The following is a 13,319-nucleotide window of genomic DNA, read 5'->3' as shown; positions in this document are numbered from 1 at the left end:
GGTAATTTTTGCTTAAATAAGAACTAAATATCAGGTCCATTTACCTTTAAAAGAAGTAGGGGACTTATGTAAAGCAATGTACATGGAAAGGTTATTTATTGTTTATTGAATTTCAGTAACTTTCTGTTGTAATGAGATTTTTTTCTTTATGTTGCCAAAAGACTAAGGAGCGTTGCCCTGTCCTGCTCTATGAAGCTCAGCAGCTGCTGTCTCCTCTGGAAGAATTAGAAAAGCAAATTACATATTTTTATGAGTCTCTTGAGAAAGTCAATGAAATAATTTCTGCCTTAGATCCTGAAGTGCAACCTGCAGCTGTTTTTAAACAAAACCACCAGGTAAGTTTAAAAAAAACCCAAAACACCCAAAACCCTATCTAGAAAATATAAGAGACTCCGTGTGAGCATTTATGCAACATATTAGATTGTTAGGACTCTGGATTGCAGCAGTGAGAATTGAGGAGCAATTCTTAATTGAGGGGCAATTTCTTAATCTTCATTTAATAATAGTTAAACACTTTTTCTTTGGGATACAGATGCCAGCTCTACAATTCACCGCTGCCCACCAACTTTCCCACAAACTCACATTAACTAAAAGTGCATTTTTCTTCATATGGGCCCTGTTTCATCTTTCTCTGAAATCAGTGGGAGACTTTCCTTTGATTTCAATGGAAACTAAATCAGGCCCCTATACAATTGCACACAGCATCAGTGAACATTGGGATTTCCTTGAGAATGCTTAGGAACTCCCATTGATTTTCATGGACACTGGTGGGCTTCCCATGTGTTGGACAGGAGTTTTCTTTGAAGTCATTGGGGGTGGGGAGATATAATGTAATGAAGCCTTAAATTTCCACCTGTCCTGCAGTAAGAAGGTGACTTTTTTGCAGGAACTCACTGTTAGACAATGGAAGGACATATTGAATCCAGAAGAAAATATCTTAGATTGGCTTCTTGCATCTGTAATGTAAGGCTGGAATGTTAAAGGGCTGTTTAGAGTAAAATACAGGGAGATAATATTGTTAGCAAAATAATGGAGTTAGTACAGTATATGAAAGAACAGTTAGAAATTATTTTATAATTGCAACGACTATGGAGATGTGAGCCACACTTCAGTCAGGGAGGGCCCGCGCCCCACCAGTGATTTGAAGCTTACGTCTTTGTTTTTGGAAGAAAAATAATATTGGGCTGCTGAGCTTGACTGTGCATGTGAGCCAGTCCAGCCTTTATCTAAACTCCCTCACTTTCCTGAACAAATCCTGTCCTGTCTGAGCATAGACACCGAATGAAACAGGTGTCAGAGCTGCAGAATGAGAAGAATGCATCATCATGAAGTCTCCAGCTTTTAGATTACCATAGCCCAGACATCATAATTTAAGTAAATGGCTTATTTCTGCTAAAAGGATTTACCACCCATGGAACTGAGATCCGTGACAGTCTGACAGATTATACAGAGGCTCCTGATTTCTGCTGAGTAGATCATGGAATAGATAGTTCATTAAACAGTAAAGGGCCACACTTGTGCTTTCCTCTCATGAGAATTAATGAGGTTTTTCTTCTTATTTGTGTAGTTGTAGTTACTGATTCTCTTGTCTAATGATTTGTTGTGGTCATTTAAATTCCAGTAACGGGATTGATAGATGGCACGGACCTTATGTGTAAGCATTTTAGCAAGCTACGGAGAGTTGTCACTCTTTTATCTACTCACTGAATGAATGAACATCTGTTTTGCAATTAATACTATGGTTACAGATATTAATAATACCCAAATCAAGAATAAATGACAGAATCACACAGCCAGAAAAGACCCTTGCATTTTGTAAAACTACCCATATGGATCCTATCCTACAAGCTGTTCTATAGGACTGAATTCCTGTGGATGGGGCTGAGCGCCCCTGGAAAAAGTTTGCCGGATTTATATTATTCTCTCTAATGTCTTGTTTAAACTGTTCTTGGTGGAACCTGACCACTTCCATTTTCTTATTGTCACAAATGCCCCCCTAGGTTGTTTTTTCTGAACTTTGCCTCTCTTTGTTTCTGGCCAGAATAGAATTGTGTTTCTTTCTTTCTTTCAGGATTTGGTAGCATACCAAGAAAACTGCAAGAAAGCTTTGTCCCTGATTGAGAGAAACAGTCAGGACATTCTGAAGTTTGTGGCTTCGAGTAAGGTGTTACAACATTTCGATCCATTAATGCTTCAGAAGAAGGTCACAGAGATCCAGGTCACTTTTCAGGTAGTTATGTTGCTTCTCAGTACATTTTTGAGACTCTCTTAGGGTACGTCTACACAGCAAAGAAAAACCTGCGGCTGGACTGTGCCAGCTGACTCAAACTCATGGAGCTCGGGCTGCAGGGATATTTCATTGCTGTGTAGGCATCTGGGCTTGGGCTGGAATCCGAGCTCTGGAACCCTCCAACCGCACAGGATCCTAGAGCCCGGGCTCCAGCCCGAGCCCAGATGCCTACATAGCAGTGAAACATCCCTGCAGCCTGAACCCTGCGAGCCCAGGTCAGCTGACGTGGGCCAGCCACAGGGGTCTAGTTGCTGTGGAGACGTACCCCTATTATGCACTTGTTTTTCCTGTGTTCTCTTCACTTTCTGTCAGCTTCAGCTGTTGCCACAGGGAGCACAAAGAAGTTTCCTTTGTTTTTCTCCTCTCCTGACACCCACATACTCTTTAAATCAAACACAGGGCTTATTTGTATTAGAAAACTTGCACTAATGTAACTAAATTACTTTAAAATCTAATATACTTTTAATACTTCAATACTATATACTTATACACAGCCAGAGGTGTTCATTCTCATTGAAATCTTTCCCTTACTCCAATCTGTACCAACAGTGCCATGATACAGTGGGATAATTTCCCTTTTTTAGAATTTGAAGTTGCAGCAGAAATAAAGACTAGGTCAGTGGGAGGGGAGGAGATACTTCACAGAGCTCTGTGAAATGAGACTCAGGTTTTCATGTGTCATGTGCTCAGGGAGCTTGGGGTCTGCTTTTCCGTGTAATGTCCTACAGGTCAGAATCCTCTGCACCCCTCTGATAACCTGAGATCAACAGAGAAATCCCACAGATTTCAGGCCATCTGTTTGTGGGGTTAGAAGATCCCCACAGAGGGACTGCCTTTCTGTGTTACTGCCGAGACCTCTCTACCAGCACCTGTTATCACAGCTCTCATTGGAAACCATCTGTTCATGCACCCCACTCCACTCCAAGAATGGAGCATGGTGATTTTTTTAAAAACTCAGTCTTGCTGGGTTTGTATTTCCACTGGAAATAAATCACAGTTACAGTGAGAGGCAAATGCTGAAAGTTACAAACATTTGGTTTATATAGTACTCCACATTTAGTGCCCAAATCTGTCTCACTTACTCACTTGAAGTAGTATTTTACTCTGTGAATAGTTTCATGGATACTTTCTGGATTATTTGAGTAATCAAGTACTTATACAACTTTAGTAAGTGTAACAAAATCTGGCACATAATTATCCAGTACTCTTTTAGGGTCAGATTTTCCAAATGTTGGTTTCAATGACACTCCTTTTAGAGTAATGTACTATTCAATATAAGGGTGGCATAATTGGACTCTTAATTACTCTATGAAATGTAGTGTCTTGAATTTTAAGCTAAAGTGCTGATTGTCTAAATCAAGGGTTCTCAAACTGGGGCTCAGGACCCCTCAGGGGGTTGCGAGGTTATTACATGGGGGATTGCAAGCTGTCAGCCTCCACCCCAAACTCCACTTCACCTCCAGCATTTATAATGGTGTTAAATATTTTAAAAAGTGGTTTTAATTTATAAGGACGGTCACACTCAGAGGCTTACTATGTGAAAAGGGTCAGCAGTACAAAAGTTGGAGAACCACTGGTCTAAATGCTATCATTGAGCATTTCTGAACATCCGGATTCTCAGTGAAGATCTGTAGATGTCATTTTTCCTTGGGTTATGCTTATGGGTTACAAAGGCAGGTTCAGTTGATGGAGCTTGATAAGTTGCTCATGTAATACATTATTCCCATCTTATAAGAGTGGGTAGTTAGTTTTATTTCAGTTTACATTTGAAGTAGACTTAACTCATGGGGCAGAGCCAGCCTTAGTGTATTTGTGGACCTGGGGATTATTATTTCTCAATGAATGGAACCAGTTCTTATACGAACATACTACTGTGCACAGAGTCAGCCTGGGAATTTTGGGGAGATTAAAAAAGATGATTATTTGAGGCAGCCCAAAAGAACAGTCCAGTTTTAGGGCATTCGTATAGGATTTGGGAGACCCAGGTTCAAGACTCTGTTCCACCAGAGACTTCCGGTGGGACCTTAAGCAAGTCACTTAGCCTCTTGTGCCTCAGTTCCACATCTACAAAACAGGCATAATACTACTTCCCTACCTCACAGGGGTGTTGTGAAGATAAATACATTAAAGAGGATGAGGCACTTTGAAATCTGTTGATGAAAAGAGTTATGTAGGAGTTAGGTATTGTAATTAACTGACATATTTTCTGTAACAGAGGTTTTCAAACTGTGGTGCATGGAGGAATGTTCATGGGGTGAGCATAATGCGAAAGGCATTTTTTTTACTTTTTAAAAATTAGTATTACTAAGGCCTTACTTAATTCATAATATTGCGAAAATTGAAGATCCCTCAACGTTAGGCTTCCACCACAATTTTGTTAGCCAGGCAGCTGGCAGCGGGAGTCCTGGCCTCCAGCCACCCGGGGCCAACAGTGGGAACCCTGGCCACGAGCCACCCAGAACTAAGGCTCCCGTTGTCAGCCCCATGCATGGCAGAGCTCCGCTGTCAGCCACCCGGCTGACAAATTTGCAGTGGAGTCCTAATATAGTGGGATCTGCAATTTCCGCAATATCACAAATTAAGTATGACCTTAAGTAGGAGTAAACATTTTGCAGCTCATTTAATCATATGGACTTTTTTGGTGATGGCTGGTGATGCAGTACACAGGAAAGAGTTGCCATGTATTTAATTATAAGCAAACGATCATTTCTATAGCAATAATTACCTTTCCCAGTTCAGTATGTTGTATCATTTGTCATTTCAGCAATCAGTGTTGTTGTGCTTATTCCGCTGGTGAAAAATGGATTGGTAGTTATTGCCAAAAGATGGTAATGTTCCAAAACAAAAGGCAGAAGCTGAAATGGCTAAAGTTGTTACAGACAAAAAATCTGCAAAAACAAGAAAATATGATGAAGCATATTTGAATTTTGGTTTCACTTCCATTGCAGTTAGCGGAGAAATCAGGCCTCAATGCGTAGTGTGTGCAGTAACTTTAGCAAATGATAGCCTGACGCCAACAAAATTAAGACGCCATTTGGAAACAAAACATGGCGATGTGGTAGGAAAGAACAGAGATTTTTTTCGAATGAAAGTTACAAGAAATTAACAAACAAAAAACCACAGTGAAAAATGTGGTATCCACCCCTGCAAGTGATTTAAAAGCATCGTATCCAGTTGAATACCACATTGCCAAGAATAAATAGCCTTACACAATTAGGGAAAAACGGATTCTCCCAGCAGCAATTGACATTGGCAGGACAAGGCTTGGTGACAGTGTGGCAGAGAAGTTAAAAATGATCCTGCTGTCAGACAACACAGTCAGCTGCCAAATCTTTGACATGTCAGAAAACATCAGAGCACAGCTGATCTCTCGATTGCAAGCCAGTTTATTTGTAATCCAGTTGGATGAAGCAACGGATATATCGAAAGCTCATTTAATTGCTTACGTTTGGTACGCTCATGAAACATCAATATTGGAAGATTTTTTTTGTTCTGCAAGCCAATTAAGATTCATGCAACTGGATCTGAACTGTTTAACATTTTAAACCACTTTCTAACATCTCACAAGTTGAAGTGGGAAGCCTGCATCAAAATCTGCATGGATGGAGTCCCTTCTGTGTCTGGAGGTAGGGCAGGCTTGGCAATTGTTTGAAATTGCGCTACATATATTGTGGACTCATTGTGTGATACACTGCAAAGCCCTTGCAACTCGAAACATGGATCACATACTTACAGTTCTGCTCTAAAAATAGTGAACTTTATCAAGATGCAACCCACAAAGGCACTTCTCTTTGAAATGCTTTTTGCAGAAATGGGAGCAGAGCATGATGCTTTGTTGTTTCACATGAAGTCAGTTGGCTATCCAGTGGGAAAGTGTTGCAACGCGTTTATGAACTGAGAAATGAAATTTGATTTTTTTGTGGTGGATATGAATTTCACCAATGCCGATACACCGTGTGATCCCTAGTGGCTTGTGCTTTTGGCTTACCTTGCTGATATTTTTGACAAAATGAATTATTTTTGCATTGTTCTTTTGCAAGGAGCAGAAAGTACTATTTTTGACCTGCACAACAAGATATCGACATTCAAGAGAAAACTAGATCTCTGGAAAACAAAAATCAAAACTGGTTTAAGCATTCCATTCCCGTTGTTAACTGATGTTATCGATGAAACAGAATCTGAACTATTCAGTGTTGTGGAGCCAATTGAGAATCACTTGACTTCTCTCAGAGCCAGTTTGGGTAAATATTTTCCCGGAGGAAATACACCCCTGAATGACTGGATTATCCAGCTTTTTGTAGCTGAGGCAGTGACTTTGTCCCATCTCTCAAATGACATTCAGGACAAGCTGATTGAACTTTAGAGTGATAGCACAGTGGACATTCAATTTTAAAAAAAGTCTTCGGGGGATTTTTGGTTGAAAGTTGGCTCATAATATCCTGCTTTGTCAAAGTGTATGATCAAAGCTCTTTCACTGTTTGGTTCATCTTATTTGTGTGGGATCAGATTCTCTGTGTTGGCTGTGCTAAAGACAAAGTACCATCTGAGACTGGAAGTGGAGGACAACCTTAGAATTTCAGTTTAAAAAAACTCCTCACAAATTGATAAACTGTCCACAGAGAAATAGGCACACCCTTCACATTAAAGTATCGGTGTATTTGTAATTTAATTAAAGTTGTGTTAAGATCTCTGTTAGGTTTATGAGTAAGCTATCAAGCATACTTTTGTATGTGTCTATTTTTGTCTGGGTTGGGGGAGTACACAACCAAAAATTGTAACTCAAAGCCGGGGGGGTCTCAGCTCCAAAAGTTTGAAAACCACTGTTCTTTAAAGTGTCTATGGTGAGCAGGTATTGTTGCCATTGTTGGTATCCTCAGGCTTCTTGCTTCAAGAGAAGTGCTGCTAGGTAAGCTATAGAAAAGTTGTTTTGAGTGTCGGTTTTCTGTAGGGGTTTAGAGCTCCCAGCGGGTTTTTATGCATCTTGGTGAATAAGAGAACTTATGTATTTGAACTCTAGAAACATTAGCTAATGCAAACATAAGATATCCTCCATTCTCTTCTTCCCATCAGTAAGTATTGTTCTTCTCATTTTGCAGATTAGGAAGCCAAAGCAAAAAAGTTAAGTGATCTGACAAAGACCACAGAAGGAGCGAGTGTTAGAGTTGGGATTAAACCATAAGAGGGACTGCCTGTTACAGTTCTGGGCAGTATTCATAGTGCTCAGATGCAGGCAGCTAGGTGGAAATAAGAGTTTTGCCAAACTCCATATCTGGCAGTTGGTTTAGGCCCCTCAAAAATCAAGAGACCTGTAGTTGTGGGGTTCATGGGTCTCAAAGGCCAAACCAGGGTGTCTCTGATGAGAAGGGACCATGAATAACTTGTGATCTTTTGGAAAAATCCCAGTGACAAACTTCCTACCATACCAGCCAGTTTACATTTTAAGACTTGCTTCGCATAAAAAAAGTCTAGTCACAATGATAGGTTGTATGAAAATCCCCCAGATTCATTAAATTAGATAAATTTATTTTATTTTAATGGGAGAATGAGATTAACATGGTCATTTATAGGTACCAGAGGAGAAGCTGTGAACTTCAGAAGCCCAAAGGGCAGCTCCAGCAGGAAGCATTTTAATGAGGGACTGTGGATAGTATAGTCAATAAAGATCATCATTCAGAAAATAATCTGGGGAAAAAATACAAGCTCATTTTTTCTTCACTTGTAATTTAGGATATGGTCAAGAAGACTGGTGACTGGAGAAGAAATGTAGAAGCAAATAGCCGTTTGATGAAAAAGTTTGAGGAGTCCAGGGCAGAACTAGAGACAGTACTACAGATTGCCCATGGTTGCCTAGAAGAAAAAGGAAATCCTGAAGAACTTCTCAGGAAACATACTGTGAGTAGATTCTCTGACCTTCACTGCAGTCCCTATGTAGGCTTTAACAATGGACATATGTTACACTAATACAAAGTCTATTTAATCTTATAAATGACATGGAATTCAATATTCGAATGATACTGTTCAGGAGGACTTGGTGGCAAGTAAAAATATAGAAGTTCTTATTAAGTAAATGAGCTAACTGGTAATATTACTACTTTTAGTGTTCTTTTAAAATACTGTGCAGAATCCTATGTGTATAAGCTACCAACTCTGTGCAGTTGCTGAAATGTACAAGAATTAGTTGATTCTCTACCTTAGAAATTATTCAGGAATATCTCCTGCTAACTCTTCCAACTTCCTGCTAAATAGTGTACCATTTCTTAACTTGAATTCAGTCTTTTTAATGCAGCTACCTTTCAAGCTTGCAGAGAGCTTGTATGTGGTAGTATAAAATATGTCATTCTGAACTTCATCCTTGCTGCTTTCCATATCAATAACATTAAGCAACTTAACCTTCTAACTTTACTTTCAACATCAGGAGTTTTTCAGCCAGTTGGACCAAAGAGTGCTTAATGCCTTCCTAAAAGCTTGTGATGAACTTACTGACATCCTTCCTGAGCAAGAACAACACAGCCTGCAGGAAGCTGTTCGGAAACTCCATAAGCAGTGGAAGGTTAGTATTTAAATTAGAACTCTGGAACTCTGTGAACTGAATGGCTCCAGAGACCCAACTGCCCAAGCAATATGTTGTGCATGGAAACTGGGGACATCTTGTCCCTCTTCTTCCTCTTTCCGAATAAGTGAAAAAGACACGTTGATTGTAAAAATAAATACAATTACACAAAACTATGTTAAAAGAATATTATTACAGTTGCGAAGTTGAGCACTCAAAAGTAATGAAAATGCCCGAATTAAGCTTCCCTATGCAAGTTTAATTTGGTCCCCCTGTGCATATGCATTATGATACAGTCATTAATTAGATGGTCACAGACTACTTTTTCCACAGGATGCCTGTGTCATTCAGATCACAGGATGGACAGTGTTCACTTAAATAGCAGCTGTTCAATATTTTCTTTTTCCCTCATTGTTTAGTGTGTGGCTCTAGGCCTTAGTTATTGTATTATTCAGACCCAGACAGAATTAATTTCTTCATGGGCATTCTTGTGTCACTCATCACTCTAGTATCTGAGTGCTTCACGGACATTAATGAGTTAATCTTCACAGTACCTCTGTGAGGTGGGGGGCATTATCCACATTAGAGAAATGGGGAACTGAGGCACAAAAGGATTAGGTCAAACATATTGCTCAATTTGAAACACCTAGGACTTGATTTTTCAGAGTATTTAGTAGTATATTGCTTTATATATTTGAACCCAGTTCCTATTGTCTTCATTTGCACCTGTGAGTGCTCAGCACTTCTGCAAATCAAACCCCACGATCACAAGTTGGGCACCCAGAGCATGAGGAACAGACAGCTAGTGACCACCTGTGAAGAATTTAGTGTAGGTGAGTTGCCCACCATCACACAGAAACTTGGTGGCCAGTTTTCCAGGGCAACATTCAACTGTCTAAATCATGAGACCCAGCTTTCTCTTCCTGCAATCCTCTGCCTTATTCACTACACACCTTCTAATTTCTGAAACAAATGAGATAGGGGTCCTACAGATGTCAACCTCCTTTGCAATGCAACCCTGATTTATCCCCCAGAGCAGGTCCATCCTCTGCACTGAATGATGCAGGCATCATGTGGAAAAAATAGTCTGTGATCATGTATTTAAGGACTGTAGCATAATGCATATTTAATTCTGGCACTTTCTACTTTTGAGAACTTGACTTTGTTCTTTTAATGTAGATTTCTGTGTGTAATTTCCTAGTTTTTTTAAAAAAAAGCAAACTGAAAAAAAATTAATTTGATCATCTAGCATCATGTTGACACCCACATGTATCATCAGCAGAGTTGGAACCTTTAGAGCCCACCACACAATCCTCTGCTACTTGAGCTAATGGAGTAATTGATAGCAATAGTAGGTTATTATCCTCTATATGGACCAGCACAACAGGGGGAAGAGACACACATTTTGTCAGAGGGTTTTACAGATATTTCGTGACAGAAGAGACATGGTGAGACCCAGGATTCTTGGGCTCCATTTCAAGTTCAAGAGGGATGTGTGATTTTGTGGATAGAGACTCTTCTGCCTGTTTTCTCCCTAACTTGACCCCTTCTGTCCAACCTCTTCTTGTCCCAGTCCTGTCTCTTTTCTACCCCGGCTCCTCATCACAGTCTCATTCTCCTCAGCTACCCAGTCTCCACTCCTCAGGTTTCTAATCTCAGTCCCAGTCTCCATTCCCACCCAGTTGTAGTCTACCCCACTGGATTACCAGTCCCAGTCTCCCTCCCGCCATGTCCATGATTGGTCTCCTTGCCCTGTCATTTCCAGGTCTCTCCCCAGGTTTTTAGTGCCAGTTTCCTTACCTAGCCAGTACCAGTTTCCTCCTCTTGGCTCCTCACTGAAGTAGTCCTCTTCCCCCAGCCTCCAGTCACCGCATGCCCACATTCCCCCTCGCTATTGGCTCCTAGTCTCAGTCTCCCTCCCTTCCTGAGCTCCAAACTCAGTGTCTCCCCACCAGCCATCTCCTTGTCCCAGTTCTCCCCTGACATCCTAGCTTCTTGTTCGATACATCTCCCCTCCACCCAACCTTCTTTCCACTGCCCAGCCAGTCCCAGTCTCTCCCCAGGGTCCTCATCTAATCTCAGTCTTTTCACTCCTTGTATTTGCTCCCAGTCTCACATCCCGCGCTTCCAGTCTCCTTGCCGAACCTGTCCCAATTCTCATTTTAATGCCCAGACTCTGTTTTTTCCCTAGTCTCATTCTTGGAAATGGCTGAATTGTTTTGGCTGAATTTAAAAAAAAAAAAGCAAAAAACAACAGCCTGAGACAGACATCTCACATGGAAAATTTCAGCCAGAACAGTTGCAGTTTGGAAAAGTTGCAAGCAGCTGAAAACTGAGTTGTATAATGGGAAGTGTTGAGCAATGAGAGGTGGTGCTCGCGCTGCTACTCGTGCTGCCTGCAATGTCACCTAACCTTTTCATGCTTTACACTGAAGCAGAGCTGACTGTAGTTACCCTAGTAACACTAATAAAACAGATTTTTAATAGATTAGGCTTTCAGTTTAAACAGTGCTTATTGCCAAAGACTAAAGTGACTGAGCAAAGACTGATAATAAGTCATGGAACAATTTCATTATTCAATACTTCATGAGCCAAGTTTTCAAATAGTCCTCTAAGACTATGCCTACAGAATGTTCAGGTTGAACATCTGGGGAAGCACAAAGCTCTCCACTTAAGTCCATCTTGCATACATCATTGGGGTATTTAAATATCTAGAGGGAGGTTTTCAAAAGCGCTCAGAATTGGCTGAATTCTCTGGGAATTTTACCATTGACTGCAATGCAAGCAAAATCAGGCCAACACTGGCCATTTTGGAAAAATCCTACCCCTAATAAGTCACATTTTGTGTACACCTGTTGCTTTTCATGAACACAAAAGCTGGTGCCCTTGGGGGGTTGTTGCTAATGTAGCCATGCTATTATTATCTTTGTTATTTATTTTTATTGAGGTAGCACCTAGAAGCCCCAGTCATAGATCAGAATCTCACTGTGCTAGGTACTGTACACACTATTGTGAAAGAAGGTACCTGTCCAAAAGAGCTTGTGATCTAAGTATATAACTAATAATTCTGTCTAATAGATTTATTTTATTTCCCTTCATACATGAATGCTGAAAAACATCTGTTCTCTGTGTTATAGCATGTATGTGATTTCCGTTACACTTTAAAAATTGTTCTGTAATTCTCATTTAGTAGCCTTACATTGGATGAATGAGAATCATGCTTTCTTTCCATGTTTGTTTTTTTTCCCTATGGAGTATAGGATCTCCAGGCAGAAGCCCCATATCATTTGGTCCATCTGAAGATTGAAGTGGAGAAAAGCAAACTCCTAGGCACAGTGGAAGAGTGTAGATCTGAACTTGCTAGAGAGAACAAGCTGGTATCCAGCAAGGGCAGTGAAAAGATCGTCAAAGAGCACAAGGTATGCACCATGTGCCACCAAGTGGACATGTGTGTAAATGCATTCAAACACAAAGGATATAAAAACCAAGGTCTCATTGACCACAATCAAGTTACTCCAGATTCACACCAGTGCAACTGTACTGATTTCAGCTAAGTGAAACTGGTGTAATACGGCAGTAAATTGGACCCCTGGATGGAGGTTCTATAAGTTCTCTGAACAACTTTTAAGTGTACTAAGATTTGGAAAGGTGAATTTGATTTACTTTTGTACTGATATGCAAAAGCTGGGAGCCTACTTAGTTTTATATAAAAAAAATGTGATTTGTGGCTTTGTCAGTTTGTATTATTGTTGCTTTTTTCCCCTTTTCAGTTTTTCTTCAGTGATAAAGGACCCTATCAGTTGTGTGAGAAAAGGCTGCAGCTGATTGAAGAACTGTGTCTAAAACTCCCAGAATGGGATCAATTTAAGACTACATCGGAAAGCATCCAAGAAACCCTCAAGGAACTTAAATCCCAGATTGATAGCACCTATGTGAAGCTAAAAGAGAACCCTGACAAATGGAAGGAGTACAAGAATAGGTACTAGTTCTGTTGTTAGCAGGGTATGACAGAGCCTTGGTCAGAACAATTAGCATATGTGCTCTTCTTTAAAACTTCCAGCTGTAGAAAAATACAATTCAAGGAATAGTAAATGCTTTTTTTGTTCACAAACAGAAAACTCTATTTTATATAGTAGGTCCAAAATAATCTGTTTTTCTTCTTGTTGTTGTTTTTTTATTTAATCTAATAATTATCAGCTGTGACTTGATAAAGGCTAGTTTACAGCTAACTTTTAACTTGTTTTGTGTTGTGTGGTCTTTGATTTCAGAATTTCTGAATTAGCAAGTTGGATTTCATCAAAGGAGAGTGAGCTAAAGAAGATTAAGCTTGATGTCAATGATACTGCCAAATACAAACAATTTAAAACAGCCATGGAGGTTAGTTCTTAGCTTATATTAAAATAAAGGAGAGTGATTTCTTCCCTGGACTTCAGTGGTGCTCCCCATCAGTTCAGCTGCACAGAGTTGGCACCTATGGCC

General features: G+C 40.1%; 1 protein-coding gene across 1 annotated transcript in view; it reads left to right on the top strand.

The window, feature by feature from the left end:
* Positions 1-13,319, top strand: part of SYNE1 (spectrin repeat containing nuclear envelope protein 1) — a 483,717-nt gene that overhangs the window by 149,620 nt on the left and 320,778 nt on the right. Inside the window, exons 19-25 of the mRNA XM_077812159.1 lie at positions 162-335; positions 2,072-2,230; positions 8,018-8,182; positions 8,706-8,840; positions 12,101-12,259; positions 12,611-12,819; positions 13,109-13,217. Coding sequence (XP_077668285.1) covers positions 162-335; positions 2,072-2,230; positions 8,018-8,182; positions 8,706-8,840; positions 12,101-12,259; positions 12,611-12,819; positions 13,109-13,217 — 1,110 coding nt within the window. The remainder of the gene's footprint in view (positions 1-161; positions 336-2,071; positions 2,231-8,017; positions 8,183-8,705; positions 8,841-12,100; positions 12,260-12,610; positions 12,820-13,108; positions 13,218-13,319) is intronic.

This window comes from Eretmochelys imbricata, chromosome 3, assembly GCF_965152235.1.
Source record: "Eretmochelys imbricata isolate rEreImb1 chromosome 3, rEreImb1.hap1, whole genome shotgun sequence".
NCBI lineage: Eukaryota > Metazoa > Chordata > Testudines > Cheloniidae > Eretmochelys > Eretmochelys imbricata.
The sequence above is the reverse complement of the archived record's forward strand: the minus strand, read 5'-3'. Positions and strand labels throughout refer to the sequence as shown.